The sequence below is a fragment of the Mastigoproctus giganteus genome, chromosome 1 (genome assembly GCF_048544385.1).
Source record: "Mastigoproctus giganteus isolate SK-2022 chromosome 1, ASM4854438v1, whole genome shotgun sequence".
Taxonomy (NCBI): domain Eukaryota; kingdom Metazoa; phylum Arthropoda; class Arachnida; order Uropygi; family Thelyphonidae; genus Mastigoproctus; species Mastigoproctus giganteus.
In genome coordinates, this window is record NC_143575.1 from 57,315,311 (window position 1) to 57,334,854 (window position 19,544).

At 37.7% G+C, this 19,544-nt stretch overlaps 1 protein-coding gene across 10 annotated transcripts in view; it reads right to left on the reverse strand.

The window, feature by feature from the left end:
* The window catches only part of enc (R3H domain containing protein encore), a 702,629-nt gene that overhangs the window by 146,883 nt on the left and 536,202 nt on the right, over positions 1-19,544 (reverse strand). For all 10 annotated transcript variants that reach the window (XM_090373011.1, XM_090373031.1, XM_090373022.1 and 7 more), the window contains one exon: positions 2,105-2,328. In XM_090373011.1, coding sequence (XP_090229137.1) covers positions 2,105-2,328 — 224 coding nt within the window. The remainder of the gene's footprint in view (positions 1-2,104; positions 2,329-19,544) is intronic.

The window sequence follows — 19,544 nt, forward strand, 5'->3', positions numbered from 1 at the left end:
TTCCTCCTTTATTCATTCAACTGCCGTTTTCTGGAACAACCTTCCTTCATACGTATTTCCTGAAAATTACACTCCACAGAAGTTCAAGTCCAATGTCAACAAATATCTGCTTTCGTCTTTTTAACCTCAAACCCAAACACGGTACTAAGTACTATAGGTTCTAATACCTCTCGTGTTTGGGGTTCACATAAAAAAAAAAAAAAAAAAAAAAAAAAATTTTTTTTTAAGCAGATTAATCATAGGAGTTGAGTTCTGGTTCCATCACTATGATCCTGTGTCAAAGCAATTAGTGTGCAGTTTAAGCATAGCATATCTCTACCTCCAAACAAAGTGTGGCCTAGAAGTCTTGGCAAATAAATGACCATCACCTTTTTCAATATGAAAGGCATTATTTAGTATTAGTATTAGCAAATGATGCATCAAAGCAAGCTTATAGAGCATCAGCAAAAAAAAAAAAAAAAAAAAGACACCCTTCTGCCATCCATACCCTCCAAGAATTTGTCCAGAAGTTCCTCCTTGAATTTATTCAAATTTCCCACTTCCAAAAACAGCAGGTGGAAATTTGTTTCAAAAATCACCCACCTGCTGGCTGAAGGCAAACTTCCACATATCTATCCTATAACCATCCTTCCTCAATTTGAATTTATGCTCCCCTCATGTGCAGTCTCAGCAAGAGGAAGAATGCCATCAACATTCAGCTTACTCGAACCATTCAAGGCCTTAAACACCTCAATGAGATCTCCTCACAGGTGCCTAGTTTCCAGATGCTGCAATTTGTAGAACTGAAGCCTTTCTAAGTAGGAGGACCCATTTTTGTTCCCTTCACCAATCTGGTTGCCTTTCTCTGCACCCATTCCAACAGATCTACATCGTCCCTAAAGCAAGACCTCCAGACTTTTATACATTACTCAAGATGCAGCCTAACCATGGCCTTGTACAAAGGGACGATCACCCTTATCCCTGCTGGCAATCGCTCACAAAACCCTAAGAACTATCCTGGCAGCCTGTCTGCATTCCTCAAGAGAACTTCATATCTGACTGCACAATTAGCCACAGGTCTTTTTTTATTTACCACTATCCGGAGTATAGTACCACACAGTTGGAATGTTAATCTGGGATTACTGCTACCCATACACAATACCTTGCATTTGTCAATGTTAAACTTCAACTGCCATTTTTCAGCCCATTGACCTATTTTCCTAGATCTTGTTGCAGATTTGCTTGAACAATACCCAGTGAACTAAATCCGGGGTTTAGCAGCCATCTCCCAATCCATAAACAACTTAATAGTGTTTGACTCAAGGTGATTAGACTGTACAGGACTGGAAACAGGTATTGTGGTCTGATGAATCATGATTTTTTTCCCACACAATATTTTGTCTGATGATATGCACTGACAAGTCTGCCACATATTTAAATTTATCAGATTATGTACACAACACAATATTTAAATTTTAGCCTTAAGGAGAATGGTCACTTCCAAGATAATGTGACTAACATGCTATACTTAATTGTGAGTGGCATGAGCTTGTTGAAAGAATGAATATTACAGTAAGCAACAATGATTTGGACAAATCCATTATGTGTTTCACATGTACTCTATAGTTCATTAAGTATTATGCAGCCAGGCATATAGGCGGTGCATATAGTACAAACCAACCCCCACACCTTCCTCATTTGATGTTTGGTTCAATGAATAATCCCTATATTCACATGACCAATTAAATAAATTGAATTTGACTGGGGCTTAAAAATAAGTGTTTCATTCATTAGAATTGTTTTTATTGCATGAAATATATAAAAAAAATTTTGTTTACCACACAGCATCTCATACACATCCATTATTTTCAGGATTTTTAATGATTTTGATTTAGAAATTACCTGAAGTTCTAAAAACATGAACTTTTTCATTCATATTGTGAAAAAATGCTGTACATCATTGAAATATTACAGTGAAGAATATTTCTCCACTAAAGAAATATTACTGCCAAAGAAACTGAATAAGAAAACTGGTTAGAAAAAACCCTCTCATTATATATAATAAAAAGAACATACATTTCTTCATATAAAACAATGTTATCTGTAGTACCACTTTTTAAATTACCTGCTGTACTGGAAGCTGCTGAATTGGTTGTGTTTGTGCCACAAGAACTGGAAATGACTGGGAGGTGGGCAGGGTATGAGCTTGTGGTTGAGTGAATGTGGGTCCCTGAACAGTTAACTGGGCTGATGCAGCTAGAGTCTGACTTGTAGGTAAAGGATCCTGAGGGAAAGGGCTGCCTGTTTCAGTGGTATCACATGATGACAAAGTGGTCACATTGAAAGATTCTGAAATTAAATATTTTTAATGCAAAACAGAGTTATATATATCAGAGGTTTGTCTGTTGTGAAAAATAAAAGGTGTGACTATAAAGTAATGGGATTAATTTTGTAATTCACATACCTTTATGGATAAACATCAATGTGCTTGATCTTTTTTTAAAATAGTCCCTTTAACCCCTCTTCCCGGAACATTTTTTTCTGGAAAATGTGCCATAACGGATCGACTTTTTTTTATTTTACAGATTAAAAGTATGCAACATGCGAATACTCACTGTATAGTTTTTTGTGTTTTTCATTAATTTTTTCATAGAAAATACATGGGAGTAATTAACCCATTTGGGCTATCCCGAGTTATCTCATGTATGCCAAAAAGTGTGCAAATTATACAGATTTTTTTTAATAAATTAGTGCTTAAGCTAAAAGAAAGGCACAGAAAAGTCTTTATTACTCATTATATAAATAAATTTAAAAAAAATCAAGTGAAACGCACAAGCAGTAATCGCAAACTAACTACATTCCGACACATGGCCGCCACAAGTGGACAGGCGAGGTGAGTGTCGCTTATGGGCGGCAGTTCAAGAGGGCACCGAAATATTTTTCAATATTGTTTTTGTGAATTATTTTCGTGGGTTCAGTATTCTGCATTTAGGACAGCAAATTATATTTTGCTTATTGGTGGCACAGGAACACGTGCTACTGTTCTGACATTGCTGTCCATTATAAGTAAAACAAAAGCCAGTCGTTTGCTGCCAGGCGTAAGAAAATTCTGAGAAAACTTGGGATTTACCTGCCTAATGCAAAATAAGCCAGATAAATGCCAGAGAAAATATGTTTCAGTCCTAAATTTGGAGATGTTATAGTTTGCTTTGGGTATTATTGTATCCTGAGATATTTGTTGTAGTTCCAAATAACTTTTAAACCTAAAAACGAGATATCTCGGGATAATCCATGAAGCAGTTAAGTAGCCCATCTTCAGCCAATGATGTTCCCACCATTGAAAACTTTTTTTGAGCACTTATTATATTCTCTCTTATATGTCACCAATACCAGAAAAATTTTCCTTTCATTAAATTTTTTTTCAAGTCAAGTAAAGTAGATGATCAAGTTGTGTGATCTTTTTGTGAAAAAAACTTTTTAGCTCCTAAGCTTTACTTCTGTGTTAAGCATTAGTCTTTAACAGTGCAAACTTTCAAAATAATAAGGTTGTTATTTGTTGTTGTTGTTATTTGGTTTTTAGGAGCATTAGCAACTAAGGCCATATTGCTCCGGGATATGCGGTGGTCATTCCCTGAATGACCTTTCCGCATCCTCCGTATTTGGTGGTGACGGGCTCGAACCCCGGTCTAATCAAGAAGCGTGTGCTACGCACTGCTGCTCCTTCCCACCTGGCTACGGAGGCGCCAGTCAAAATAATAAGGCTGACTGGCTGTGTGATCAGTGGTTATTAATTCTGAATGAAAAATACTATATCAAAGAAATAAATCAGCACTGATTTATTGAACACTGAACTGATATATTCCTTGATATTTATGGATTTAGGCATATTTCTCTAAAAAAAAATCTGATATTTTGATTCCTGAAAAGCAGGTATTTCATTGTTTACAATTTTTGACAAAAGATTACTGCCTTATTTAAGTTTTGATTTCTGTAAGGAAACACTGAACTAATAATTTTTTAAATTCACTACTTTTATTCTGTCTTGCACAGTTACATACAACTTAAGCTAACTTAGCTCTTGCTAAAATAGGTAAAGCACAGTCCAGAAAAATTAGTGCATTTGCCTTATGATTTCAGCGGTTATGCCAAAACCTTTGACTAATAGGATAAAATGTCCAAAATGTTTGTGAAAGTTAATTATTCAAGTGTACGTTATCTGCATGATATCACGCAAGAATAAAATAAAACTAGTGCATTTAAAAATTACCAATGCAATATTTAGTGTTTCCTTAATAATTCAAGTGCCTGTTAACTGCATGATATCTTTCTTCACATACCCAGGGACTTCAGATGTTTGTTATCACAGATAAAACAAGGTAAATTTCCTTAATTTTTCTGGACTGTGCTTTATTTATTTTAAAAAGTGCTAACAAACTATTGCACAAGATAAAATAAAAGTAGAACATTTAAAAAATTACCAAGCCAGTGTACAGCGCTGCTTTCATAATTCAAATTCTGATTCTCTGTGGTTTTGCTTTTGACTCACATTTTACAGAACTATATTGGCAGAAACTTTCTTCATGCTCGAGTGTCCCATCAAAATAAGTTTGACAATTATTTAGCTCAATTTAACTCTTCAGCAATAACCTTTGAATAATTTCACTAGTCATGCATGCTGTTTGATATTCACTCTGTACACCATCACTGATATCTTCTCCACTTTTAGTAAATCATCAGCAAAAATTCTACATTCAGATATAGGCTCTATCCTCATAAACTTGGTTTGACACCTTGTTTCACTTACAGTTTTCAATCACTTTAGGAAAAATTTGATATTAATCCCTTGTTCTAAAAAATGATCACTCTTATATATGAAAAAGTGAGCATTCATTTTTATGAAACTAAGGAAACACACTCCAAGCTTCAACTCTTAATGGAAGACTACTCTAATTCTTACATGAATAATACTAATCGATGATTAACAATGGTAGAATGTCTCCAACAAAGACAATCACCATGCAGGAGGATATTAGCTCTAACTATTCTATGGTCATATCTCATAAATACATTTACAACTCAATGTTTTTAATATGTAGGGTGATCCGAATTAAGCTTAGTTATCGAGTACATGCAGAGAAACAAGTTATAATGCAATATGATAAATATCTGATAAGTTCACATCACAGGCAATGTAGAAGTGATTCCTGAAATATATTTATAAAAAAAAAATTAAAAAAAAAAAAAAAAACTTTTGCCATTAGCAACTGGAACATTTGTTTATGGAAAATTTACAGTGTAATGTAGCAACCATTGTTATCAAACAAACAAACAAGAGAGGAAAAAATAAAAGGGGGGGGGTTGATTGTAAATACAGACAATCAACAACAAATGGCATTTTCTAGTCATATACAATAAAAATTTTCACTAATTATCCTGAAATTTTTTGGGATGGGATTAAGCGACACTCAGAGGGGAAAAAAAAAAAAAAAATATATATATATATATATATATATATATATATATACACACACACACAGCCACTCCCAGACTTACATAAGGGTTGTATTCCACGGAACTCTATGTAAGTCAGAATTTCCCTAAATGCGGAACTCGCAAATTTGATTGAAGCAAAAAAGAAATATTCAACGAACATGTAAATAGAATTATTTATTCAATTTTTTTTTTTTTAATCTTGTGCAGGAAAAATTATAACAGTGTACAAATTTACAAAATTATAAAAAGAGAGAGGAGACAGGCATAACGTCAGCAAGTTTTACCTTTCAAGCACCGTTGCCAGAATTAACTCTCCAGCTGATAAGCAATGCTGCTGTGGAAATTGAGGGCTGTGGAGATTTAGAAGGGGTTTTTTCCAACACGTAAAAAATTTCTCTGCAGCTACAGAATCGGCACTGGCGACTTCACTGCATACTTTAATGGTTCGGAAACCAGCACGATGAATGAACCAACCATTGCTTGGGTTGGAGTTCACCATACTTATCCTTAATATCTTTATAAATACTTCTTGTTTTTACTTGAATGGCCATTGGACACTGGGGCACTTGCTTCTGAATTTGATTTTCCATCCATATTATTAATAGCTTTTCCATCCTCCATATAGTACCTGAATGCTGTTTTGTGATCACTGTTGATCTTAAATGCATTGATCCTTTAATTATATGTGCACTGTCTCTTAAAATAGTATTCACTGTTTAAACAGCGAGACCTAATTCCATGCAATAGATGACAAACTTTGTCCTGCTTCGTACTTCTTAATTAATCATCTTCATTTCTAAATCAATTCTGTTTTGTTTCCTAGAACTGCCAGAACTTCTATTGGAACCTTTTCCTTCACCATCGTAAAAAGTAAATAGGAATGAAGAGAAGGTTCTGAAACTTTGTTTTTTATATGATTGAAGATTTCAGTGACGGGGAACACATTTCAATATAATAATGTAAAAAGCCAAACAATTCCAGCTATCGGTATTATCGCAACTGCAATAAGATAGAGTTTAATACCCGTTTATAATAGATTGTTCTAACAGAAAAGCCCAATAAACCAGAAATATTCTTTAGAAAAATTAGCATTAGCAGAGGCATTTGATGCAAGAAAGCAAGCTTAGGCAGCATCAGCCAAAAAAAAATAATAGTAATAAAAAAAATTCAAATAAAAAAAATAATAAAAATAACTACTTCCACTTCACCCCTCTGTTTGTTCGAAATACCTGTCCAGCTGGGCCTTAAACTTATTTAGGCTATCAACTTCCACGACAAGGGATGGAAGTCTGTTCCACCAACCAACCACCCGCTGGCTAAAAGCAAATTTCCACACGTCTATCCTACATCTGTCTTTCCTCAATTTGAATTTATGCCCTCTCAGGTGATTATTCTGAGCAAGAGGAAGAATCCCATCAGCATTGAGCATGCTCAAACCATTCAAGGCTTCATACATACACCTCTATCAGATCACCTCGCTGGTGCCTAGTCTCCAGACACTGTAATTTGCAAAACTTAAGCCTTTCTTCGTAAGAGCACCCCTTTGTTCCATTCACTAATCTTGTTGCCCTTCTCTGTACTTGTTCCAGCAGCTCTACATCCTTCTTGAAATGAGGCCTCCAGGCCTGTATACAGTACTCTAGGTGTGGTCTGACCATTGCCTTATACAAGGGAATAATCACCTCCTTATACCTGCTAGAAAAATTCCTATATATCATTGACAATACACCATGAGCTGCTCTTGCAGCCCGTCTGCACTCCTCAGAGAACTTCATATCTGCCTGCACAATCACCCCCAGGTCCTTTTTATTCTCTACCACTGTCAGTGTAGTACCACAGAGTTGATACGTTGCACTGACGTTGCTGTTTCCCATATGTAGTACTTTACATTTGTCAATGTTAAACTTCATTTGCCACCTCTCAGCCCATCTACTCAACCTTTCCAGATCCTGTTGCAGCAGCATAGTGTCAGTAGTGTCCTTGACAACCCTGCCAATCTTCGTATAGTCTGCAAACTTGGACATTAAGCTTGACATACCATCAGCAATATCATTTATAAATACATAAAACAATAATGGACCCAATACTGAACCCTGAGGGACTCCACTAATAACATTAGTCCACGATGAGCAGTGTCCATTGATTACCACTCTCTGTCTTCTCCCCCTCAACCACCCCTTTATCCTTAGCAGCAATTTGCCTCCAATGCCACACTGCTCCAATTTGTGCAGCAGTCTTCCATGTGCAGCAGTATCAAAAGCCTTTCTAAGATCCAAGTATATAATATCAAAGTTATTCCCTGCATCCAGTTCTTTTGTGACTGCATCATAGTATCCAATCTAATTGGTTAGGCAAGACTTCCCCTTAACAAAACCATGCTGTGTCCGAGCTATAACTGAAGGCTTGTCTAGATGATCCTGCAGTGCCACTTTAACCAGTGCCTCCATTAATTTTCTGGGAGCAGAAGTTAAACTCACAGGTCTATAATTACTTGTGTCAGCCATTGATCCTCCTTTGTGAATTGGGGATACATTTGCACATCTCCAGTCTGTGGGAACCTCCCCTGAGTCCAAGGAAGCTCTCATAATTATGGCTAAGGGTTTGCTTACTTCCTTTGCTGCCTCCTTTAATATAACTGGATAGATCCCACCAACCCCAGGTGCCTTTCTTGTGTTTACCTTCAACAATTTCTCTTCCACTTTACTCTCAGAGATTACAAGATTCTCTAGCTTACTGCCAGGGTTGAATACACCTCTGGCATTCCCCTCGCTGAATAACTCCTCATGTGTGAATGTCGATGCAAAATATTCATTTAGTTTGTTAGCTACCTGAGCAGGATCATCAACAGTTGACCCATCGATATCAAGTGGACCAATCTGATTCATCCCCTTCCTTCTAGAGTTTACATAAGTAAAGAACTCTTTGCTGTTTTTCTTTGCATCCCTTGCCAAAGATATCTCGTAATCTGCCTTCGCCTGCCTAACCTCCTTTGTAACTTGGTTACAGATCAACTTGTATCTATCATAGGCTTCTGTGTCACATGTTAATTTGTATATATCCCATGCATTTTTCTTCTCTGCCATATGTCTCATTAGTTCATCTGACATCCATTTAGGCCTAAACCTTGAACAATATTTCTTAGTTGGTATGTAAAGCATTCAAAGAACTTAGAAATAAGTTCTTTGAATGCTTCCCATTTTGAATTTGTTGTTGGTAACATCATCAGTTGGTCCACTGTATAGAATTTAAATACTGTCTCAGTCCATCGTAGTCGCCTTTACGAAAGCAATAACCCTTTCCTTTACCCCCTAATGGTAGTTACCTCTTTGAGTAAATCCCACTTCAGCACACTGTGATCACTGCCACCTAGTGGTTCATTTATCTGCAGATTCTTAATGCATGAAGAATCACTACTGATAATCAAATCAATATTACTCCCTCTAGCTGCCTCCTGAACATGTTGATGTAGAAAACAATCATCCAATAAATCCACAAAAGCCTTGCTAGTGTGTGAGTGACCAGCCCCCAAATTCCAGTCAATATCTGGGAAATTTAAATCCCCCATTATAAGACTCTCTGATTTACTGGCCCACTCTATTTCCCTGTACCGTTTCTTATTATACTCATCAGAGTCATTAGGCCTATAGCACACTCCCACTATCAATTTTGATCTCCCAATGCCTATGTCACACCAAACTGACTAGACACTGCACTGTCCAGCGATGTCGACTGGCTTCACTTCTTTGGATTTTATGTATTTCTTAACTAATAGCATAACCTCTCCTCCCTTCCTATCCTGTCTATCCTTTCTGTAGACATTGTACTCCCCAAATTCCAGTTCTGCATTCCTTATATCTGTGTGACACCACGTCTCTGAAATCCCAAAAATATCTGCCTTTGATGTTTTGAGCAATACCTCAAATTCATCAAATTTATTTACTGATCTTTGTTTATATCAACAAAGGCATTCAAAATTGATTCTTATAACAGAACATATGATAACGATGAAAGGGTAGTGCAATTTCCATTATAAAAATAACCTTTTAGAGAGATAAATAACTTAATTCTATAGCGAAAATTTCAACTTCCAAGGCCTTGGAACAAATTACCAAAAAAAAAACACTGAACAATGTGTTATTGGATTCACATTACGATACTTTCACAATTCATCCATTTATTTCTACAGAATGCAAAATATGTTTCCGCAATTTTTTAAAAGTTTGCACCGGCCGGCAAAAACTACATAAAGTTGAATTTCCATAATTTGAGTATTACTTAAGCCGGAGAGTGGCTGTGTGTGTGTGTGTGTGTGTGTGTGTGTGTGTGTGTGTGTGTGTGTGTGTGTGTGTGTGTGTGTGTGTGTGTGTGTGTGTGTGTGTACATATATATAATAAATTTTTAAAAATTGTCCTCAGCATGTTCAAATACCAATATTCTAACAATGCCTTGATCAGACCAGAATTTCCTACAAATATGTAAGGGAAACAATTAGCTCAAGGAAAGATATAATGTAGTTTCAGAGGGAAATTATTACTTAGTTTATGAAATAAACATTACCAAGTTGACAATTAGTCATGCTGAAGAAATGCAAGTCCAGAAGTTACAGAAAATCCAAGAAATGAGGAAGTAAGGGGAACGATACTTGATGGCATTGTTAAAATCTGTTTGTCTACATGAATTCAATTTAAACGGAAGATCAGTTTGTAGAGAAATAGATTATAATTTACACTTACTTGATAGATCTAATATTTGTTAAAGCACAGATGATATGTATTATTATTAAAAACATGTTTTACCTTTGCAAAAGTTTGCTCACTGAACAATTAAGCCAGTAGGATTACAGAGTAGCAATTTTTTATATTTGAGATGTATGAGAGCATTACTATGTGAGGCACTACCTACCATGAGTTCATGAATAAAGTTTAAAAAAAAAATAAAAAAACACTGAAAGGGCATTCTGAAATGGCTGAAAACAGAGCTTTAAAATATACACAACTGTGATATGATACTTGATGAAAACCTGAAGCAAAAGGGGGGGAATCAGCCCAGTGTAATTTTTTAGCTGGATGTACAGCAAGTAATGATAACAGGAGCAAACATGCCTTGTGATGGTTAGTTGCCTTAACCTTAAATGAGCTATAAGTAAATCCAGGCAACCTGTAAGTATTTCCATGAAATACTTACAGGTTGCCTGGACAGAAATGCATACCATGATTTTAGAGAATAGCTGTAGCCCCAATCCTTTAATAACAAAAATAAACAGTTGTTTGGCATGGTGAAAGGCACACCAAAACTATGGATAAATTAAAATTACTCCTGAGGAGGAGTGATAACACACACACACACCTGTATATGAAAGATGTCTGGCAAAAGCTTACTATCCAAGTGTGCTGTCATTGCAATGTGAAATTTGGAGGTGTCATGGTCTAGTAGTGTTTCTTGCTATATGGACTAGGTCCACTGGTCACAGTGCAAAGAAGCAATGCACTGTGACTCACAGTGTACTGGTGGTGAATACTAGGGAAGCAGCCTTTATACTTTCGAACAAAGCAATACTCCGGGTCACAAAGCAGGGAGTATGAGGAGTATCTTCTCCAAGAAGAGACCTTTGTAGTAGCATTCCCAAAAAATCTCTTGAATTCATCAGCACCACCACTGATATTCAATTATGAAAAAGTAATTTTTCCTTCAATTTTTTTTCATCTCAGCAGGTCTACACGATCAAAATGAGAGCATTACTGTATAAATTTAACAATGTAATATTTTGTTGAGATGAAGACATGGTTGAAAAGCCCTGTCAGATTCAGGAAGGGAAGTCTTTTTTCAAAATTTTTGTTGAATTTTTTTAATTTGTTAATTGTTTTTTAATTAATTTTATTACTGCAATTAATTTGAGTTAATTTTATTTTTGTTTATTTGCTGAAGAATGTCATTAGGAAGTGTCATATTGTGGCAAATTTCTCTTATTCTTTTACAAATATTGAAATACAACGTAGAATGTATTTAGTATCGTAGCTCTGGCTTATATTAAAAAGAAAAATAGTAAAGACTTCTTTACTTAGATAAACTCTAAAAGGAAGGGATGAATCAGATTGGTCCACTTGATATCGATGGTTCAATTATTGATGATTCGGCTCAGCTAGCTGACAAACTGGAGTATTTGGCATTTACATTCACACATGAGGAATTCTGTAGGGAAGTGGAGGCCAGAAGCTTGTCAAACTCTAACAGGGAGTTAAATGATTTTGTAATAACTGAGAGCAAAGTAGAGGAGCAATTGTTGAAGTTAAATATAGGAAAGGCATTAAATCCTAGGTGTATGGGATCTATCCAGTTATATTAAAGGAGGCGGCAAAGGAAGTAAGGAAACATTTAGCCATAATTATGAGAGCATCCTTGGACTCATGGGAAGTCCCCACGGACTGGAGATGTGTAAATGTAATCTCAATTCACAAAAGGAGATCGAAAGGCGACACGGGCAATTACAGACCTGTTAATTTAAATTCTGTGATGGGGAAAATAATAGAGTCACTGCTCTTAAAGCAGCACTGTGGGATCACCTAGACAAGACAACAGTTATAGTTCAGACACAGCATGGGTTTCTTAAGGAGAAATCTTGTCTGACAAATTTCATTGGATACTATGATGTGGTCACAAAAGAAATGGATGCAAAAATAATTTTGATATCATATATTTGGATTTTAGGAAAGCTTTTGATACTGTTGTACATGGAAGAGTACTGTACAAGTTGGAGCAGTATGGCATTTATGCAAGTTGCCGCTATGGATAATAGGATGGTTGAGTAGGAGAAGACAAAGAGTGGTAATCAATGGACACTGCTCTTCGTTGTTAGTGGTCACCCTCAGTGGTCCATGTTGGGCCCATTGTTGTTTTCTGTATTTATCAATGATGCTGATGAAGGTATATCAGGCTTAATGTCCAAGTTTCTAGACGACTGAAAGGTTGGTAAGTTTGTTAATGACAGTATGTTACTGCAACAGGATCTGGAAAAGTTGAGCAGATGTGCCAAGCGATGGTAACTGAAGTTTAACCTTGACAAATGCAAAGTGCTGCATATAGGTAGCAGTAACCCCAGAGCAACATACCAACTGAGTGGTACTGCACTTAGGGTAGTGAAGAATGAAAAAGACTTGGAGGTAATTGTGCTGTCAGATATGAAGTTTTCTGAGCAGTGCAAGCAGGCTGCAAGAGTAGCCTGTTTATGGGGTCTTGTCGGTGATATATAGGAATTTTGCTACCAGGGATAAGGAGATGATTATCCCCTTGTAAAAGGCAATGGTCAGGTCTAACCTTGAGTACTATATACAGGTCTGGAGGCTTCATATTAGGAAAGATGTAGTGCTGCTGGAACGAGTAGAGAGAAGGGCAACAAGATTAGACAAAGAGATGTTGCTGTTACCAAGAAAGGCTTAAGTTCTGCAAATTGCAGAATCTGGAGATTAGGCACCTGCGAGGTGATCTAACTGAGGTGTATAAAGCCTTGAATAGTTTGAGCAAGCTTAATTCTAATGGGACTCTTTCTATTGCTCAGATTCCACACCCGAGTTGGTATAAATTCAACTGAGGAAAGACAGTTGTAGAATAGATGTATGGAAATTTGCTTTCAGCCAGTGGTTGGTTGATTGCTGGAACCAATTTCCATATGTCATTGTGTAAGTTGACAGATTAAATACATTCAAGGCTGAACTAGACAAACTTCTAGATGAGGTGGTAGATGACTCTCATCAACCGGTGAAATACCACCACTTTGCTTATTGGATGCTTGAAGTGGTGGAACCCATGTTTAGTCTCTAGAGCTAAGTTCCATTCAACCCTTCCCTATCTCTTCCACATGCAGTATGATTGATGACTTTTGAGGTTATGATGAACGTCGTGGTGAGATCCAATATTCCTTATATTTCGAGGGTACAGCTCTAAGACGGTGTTCGCAGGCTGGCATCTAGTTAGTACATGGGACTGAACCTATTGGTAACTCTCTAGGTAGTTTCCGGATCAGCTAGTGTATAATCTTGCTACCTCTACTCTGCCAGATAGTGACTGGAGGGAGTCCGAGTAGTGTGTATGCGGGGAGCATTGTCGAGGCCACGTTATGTCAAGGATCTGGGTATATTCTTACCACATGTACGCCATATCCAAAAATTTCATTACTTCATACAGCATGTCCCACCCACTTTTTCTTACCATTGAATACACCGTGAATTGTCAAAATAATAGAGCAAGCTTATCTGCGAAAAGATCTAAACCTCCCAAGGACTTCCTAATTCATTTCACTAATATACGTGGTCTCAGTTCCAATCTCAACGATGTCCATTTCCACTTGCAGTCTTCCAAACCCCATCTACTTTTTCTGACTGAATCTCAGTTATCAGTTGATTCAACTACTTCTCATCTCAGATGTCCAAATTATTTGCTGTATGATTCCTTTTGCCTCAAAGGTGGTACTTGTGCATATGTCCGTTCTGATATTCCCTGTCAGAGACTTGGCAATTTGGAATCTCCTCTCTTTGATCTTCTCTGGCTTAAAATCTCTCTACCTCATTGTGTCAAATTCATCTGTTGTCTCTATCATTCTCCCAACTCCACTAATCACTTGGAGCTCTTTGACTTCCTCTCTTTGCAACTTGACTTTCTCCAGTCCAACTTTCTTAACAGTGAGGTAATTTTCATTGGTGATTTTAACATTCACAACTCCAGCTGGCTTCCATTTTCTAGTCACACCGACCCAGCAGGTCGAGATGCTGAAGCTTTTGCAATTACTAATGACCTAGCACAGATTGTTCATTTACCTACAAGAATACCGGACAATCCTAATCATACAGCCAATACGCTTGATCTTTTTCTCACAAACAACCCTTCTAAGTACAAGGTCGAAATGAGAGGTCCTTTAGGCACTTCAGATCGTAACTTGGTGATTGTCTCTTCTTCAATGGAACCTTTATCTCATGGCTATTCCCAAACTCGTATTGTTTGGCATTACAAGAATGCAAAATGGGATGACCTGCGAGACTTCTTTTCCTTGGTCTGATTACTGTTTCAAAACTTCTGATGTCAACGTTTGCTCAGATCGTGTCAGTGAAATTATTCTTGCAGGAATGGAATCCTTTATCCCACACTCCACTTTAAAATCTTGTCCTTTATCCAAACCTTGGTTTTCCAATAAATGTGCTAAGGCTGTCCAAGAGAAGAATGTTGCATATCGTAATTGGCTTGTTTCTAATTCTTCAGTTTCATTTTCTGCCTACACCAAAGCTCGCAACAATTGTAAAGCAGTTATTAATCAGTCCAAACTAGAGTTTGAACAGGCTAAGAGTAGAAAACTTGCTTCTTGCCCTAATGGTAGCCGAGCATTCTGGTCTCTTGCCAAAGCTATTGGCCGCAACTTTTGCCCATCTCTGCTCCCACCTCTGTCCAAACCAGATGGTTCTGTTGTCACTTCAGCCAAGGATAAAGCTGACCTGCTAGCATCCCATTTTTCTTCCAGCTCATGTATTAATGATCTTGGTAAAACACCTCCCACCATTCCTAACACGCTCCATTCAATGCATCCTGTGGTCTTCCGTCAAAAGAATATCAGAAGGATTTTGATGAATTTTGATGCTAAGAAAGCTCCAGGTCCTGATGGTATTTCTCCACTTGTTCTCAAAACCTGTGCTCCTGAACTTACTCCTATTCTTTGCCGCCTTTTTTCGCTTTCTTATTCCAAAGGTGTTTTTCCTTCTGCTTGGAAATTTGCTCATATCCAGCCAGTCCTAAAAAGGGTGACAAATCCCTCCCATCCAATTATCGTCCCATTGCAATTACTTCTACCCTTTCTAAAGTAATGGAGAAATCAATTAACCGCCAACTTTTAAACTACCTAGAAACCTTCCGTCTGATCAATGATCGCCAGTATGGATTCCGTCAGTGTCGATCCACTGGTGATATTCTGGCTTATGTTACCCATTTATGGACTAATTCAATGGAAAGGTTCGGTGAAACACAAGTAGTTGCTCTTGACATCTCAAAGGCTTTTGATAGTGTTTGGCATAAAGGTCTTCTAAACAAGCTTCCTTCATATGGTTTGCCAACTGTTTTTAGTAATTGGTTATCCAGTTTTCTCTCTGATCGCTCACTGAAGGTGATGGTAGATAGCTCTCTGTCTTCTAACTTCTCCACTAATGCCGGTGTCCTCCAAGGTTCAGTTCTTTCCCCCACTCTTTTCTTCTTGTATATCAATGACCTTCTTCCATTGACTGGAAATCCTATCCATAGTTTTGCCGATGATAGCACATTGCATTCAACTTTCCATTTTGAGAAACCTTGTCCTGCTCAATCAGCTTCAAGTTCTCGAAAATCTTCTGCCAATTCCTTAAATGCCGATCTTCAGGTAATTCTCCAGTGGGGCAAAGACAACTTAGTTGATTTCAACCCTTCTAAAACTTAGTCTTGTCTTATATCTCGCAAAAAGGATTCTTCTGCTCCTATGCTTATCTTTAGTGACACTCCGATTTCTAGGCAAAATGATATATCTCTTTTGGGGATTACCCTGACTTCTAATCTCTCTTGGCGCAAGCACATTACAAATATTGCTTCCTCTGCATCTAAAAAACTTGGTTTTCTCGTTCGCTCTCGGCGTTACTTTTCTTCCAAACAGCTGCTCACTCTGTATAAATCGCAAATCCGTCCTGCCATGGAATATTGTTCCCACATCTGGGATGGTGCCTCCAAAACCTCTCTCAGGCTTCTTGATTCCATTCAGAAGAGGGCAGTTAGGTTAATTAATGATTCATCTCTAACAGAGTCTCTCCACTCGCTTTCTCATAGACGCACTATTTCTGCTGCATGCCTCTTCTACAGATACTTCCATGGGCACTGTTCTTCTGAATTGGCTTCTATAATTCCCGCTCTCTCTTCCAAAACAGTCCGAACACGTGCCGCCACCAGGCAACATCCATTTACTGTCCAACTTCAAACCCACAGAACCAACTTTTCATCTTCCTCATTTATACATTCAACTGCCGTTTTCTGGAACAACCTCCCTTCATACGTATTTCCTGAAAATTACAATCTACAGAAGTTCAAGTCCAATGTCAACAAATATCTTCTTTCGTCTTCTCAACCTCCAACCCAAGCACGGTACTAAGTACTATAGGTTTTAATACCTCTCGTGTTTGGGGTTCTCATAAAAAAAAAAAAAAAAAAACTTCTGGAGTGAATGGATGTGAGAAACAGGACCCCCCACCCCCCCGCCGATGTTATATAAGTGTGCTTTTTTGCATCATATGCTAATGCTAACTGTGCCCTGATTTCTTTCAAAATTGGATGAGAGTAGGGATATTTGTGATGTAAAGCAGTCACTACTCTCAAGGAATCAGAATAGACTATTATCTCTTGATTACACATGTTGCTGGCATGTTCAATAGCCATCTTGATTGCCTGAAGTTCGGCGGTGTAAACAGTGCAACTAGGGAAAGGTTTCGGAGATAACACAAGTTGGAAGAACCACTGCATCACCTACACATGTATCAGGTTTAGATCCATCCATATATATATTTGAAGGCAGTGTCTACTTGCTGATGCATGGGCTGAATGTAGCAGCTGTACATTTTTATTGTCCTGCACCTGTTTCCCCCATTTTTGAAAAAACTCATCACAAATGCAGGATGCCATGCATCTGTGATATGATTTCAAACGCTTTCTCTGTATCTAAGGTCACCATCACCAAATGTTCATTCTTTATGAATGCATTTCGCACATTTGCCCCAACCTTTATCATAAGGGGTAGACTGTTTTTACAAAGTTTAAACTGATCGTTGTTCATAGCAATTTGAGTTTTCAGATACCAAGTGATGATGGTGTATCATTTTCTCTAGAGTCTTACCCAAGAAGATAGTAAGTGAGACTGGTCTATAATTATGTGGGTCTAATTGATCTTTTCCTGGCTTTCGAATGGGTAAAACTATAGAGTGTCGCCAGGAAATAGGAAAGTAATGTTTGGGAAATATTTGGTTTACTTTACTCTCTCCTAAAATTGTTTTAGGAGAGAGTAAAGGGTTCTATCATTTAGATTCTTTAACATTAGGCAATATATGCTGTCTGGACCAGGTGCATTGTTGCCCGATTTCTTTAAGGATTCTTCTAATTCATATATTGTTAGTGGTTCATTATAAGAGGAGGCTGGCTTCATTTCAAAATTTATTTTTTTCAGCTACTGATTTCACTCTTATGAAAGATGGATCATATGTGGATAATTCAGAATGGTGAGCAAAAGATATCGTCAGGATGTTTGCAACATCCCCAGGAAGGGTTATCTCCTGTCCATTACAGGCAAAGATTGAGGAAGGAATTGATGGAAACTTTCCAGTAAGACATGCATGGGATGCATATAAATTATCAGTTGACACAGAAGCCTATGGCAGATATAAGCTAGCTGTAATCAAGTCACAAAGCAGATTAGGCAAGCGAAGGCAGATTACGAGAAATCTTCAACAAAGGATGCTAAGAAAAACAGCAAGGATTTCTTTACTTATATAAACTCAAAGAAGGGGATGAATCACATTGGTCCACCTGTTAATAGACCTACTCAGATAGCAAACAAACTGAATGAGTATTTTGCACCTAAATTCACACATGAGGAGTTATTAAGGGAGGAAAATGCCAGAGGTTTATTAAACTGTAACAGGTGCTTAATGATTTTGTAATAATATAGCAAAGTGAGAAATGTCGTGTTACACCACGAGAGGCATTTCCTTTATGCATTGGAACCGTGGCTGAGGCAAAATGTGAGCAGGTTATAATAATAAATGTAGAAAAACAAGTAGGAATGGCTTGCCAGTGTTTAAGAGTTTGTGCCAACAGCTGATGCTGCAACCATCGCCACCAAAGCAGTAGCAGCAGGTTGGTGTGCTTACCTGAAATATTTGAAATTAAGTTCATGGAAATTATGTCCAAATTAGCAGTGGAACCGGATTAGTGATGTTCGACCTGTATTTGAATTTCAGGAAAGCTTTTGACACTGTTGCACATGGAAGACTACTGTACAAATTGGAGCAGAATGGTATTAAGGGTAAATTGCTACAGTGGATAAAAGGGTGGTTGAGTGGGAGAAGACAGAGAGTGGTAAACAATGGACACTGATCTTCATGGACTAATGTTATTAGTGGAGTCCCCCAGGGTTCAGTGTTGGGCATCAGGCTTAGTGTTGAGGTTTGCAGATGACACAAAGGTTGGCAGGTTTGTTAATGACAGTAACAGCATTGTGCTACTGCAACAGATCTAGAAAAGTTGGGCAGATGGGCTGAGAAATGGCAACTGAAGTTTACCATTGACAAATGCAAAGTACTGCATATGGATAGAAGTAACCCCATAGGAATGTACCAACAATGTCGTACTACGCTTAGGGTGGTAGAAAATGAAAAAGACCTGGGAGTGACTGTGCTATCACACAGGAAGTTTTCTGAGCAATGCAGACAGGCTGCCAGAACAGGTCATGGGGTATTGTCAATGATAAAGAGAAATTTTTCTAGCAGGGATAAGGAGGTGATTATCCCTTTGTATACGGCAATGGTCAGGCTACACCTTGAGTACTGCATACAGGTCTGGAGACCTCATTTTAGGAAGGATGTAGATTTTCTTGAGTGTGTACAGAGAAGGCCAACAAGATTGCTGAGGGGGAACGAAGGGGTCCTCATATCAAGAGAGGCTAAAGTTCTGCAAATTGCAGTGGCTGGAGACTAGGCACCTGTGAGGTGATCTGATTGAGGCGTATAAGGCCTTAAATAGGTTGAGCAGGGTCAATGCTGATGGGCTTCTTCCTCTTGCTCAGATTATGAATCTGAGTGGGCAAAAATTCAAGTTGAGGAAAGACAGTTGTAGAATAGATGTGCAGAAATTTGCCTTTAGCAAGCAGGTGATTAACTGCTGGAACCAACTTCAATCTGTTGTTCTGGAAGTTGATAGCTTAAATATATTCAAGGAGAAAGTGGAAAAATTTATGAGGAAATGGTTGTGTGATTTTTTTTTTTTTTTTTTGGCTGATGCTACATAAGCTCATAACGCTTGCTTTCTTGCAT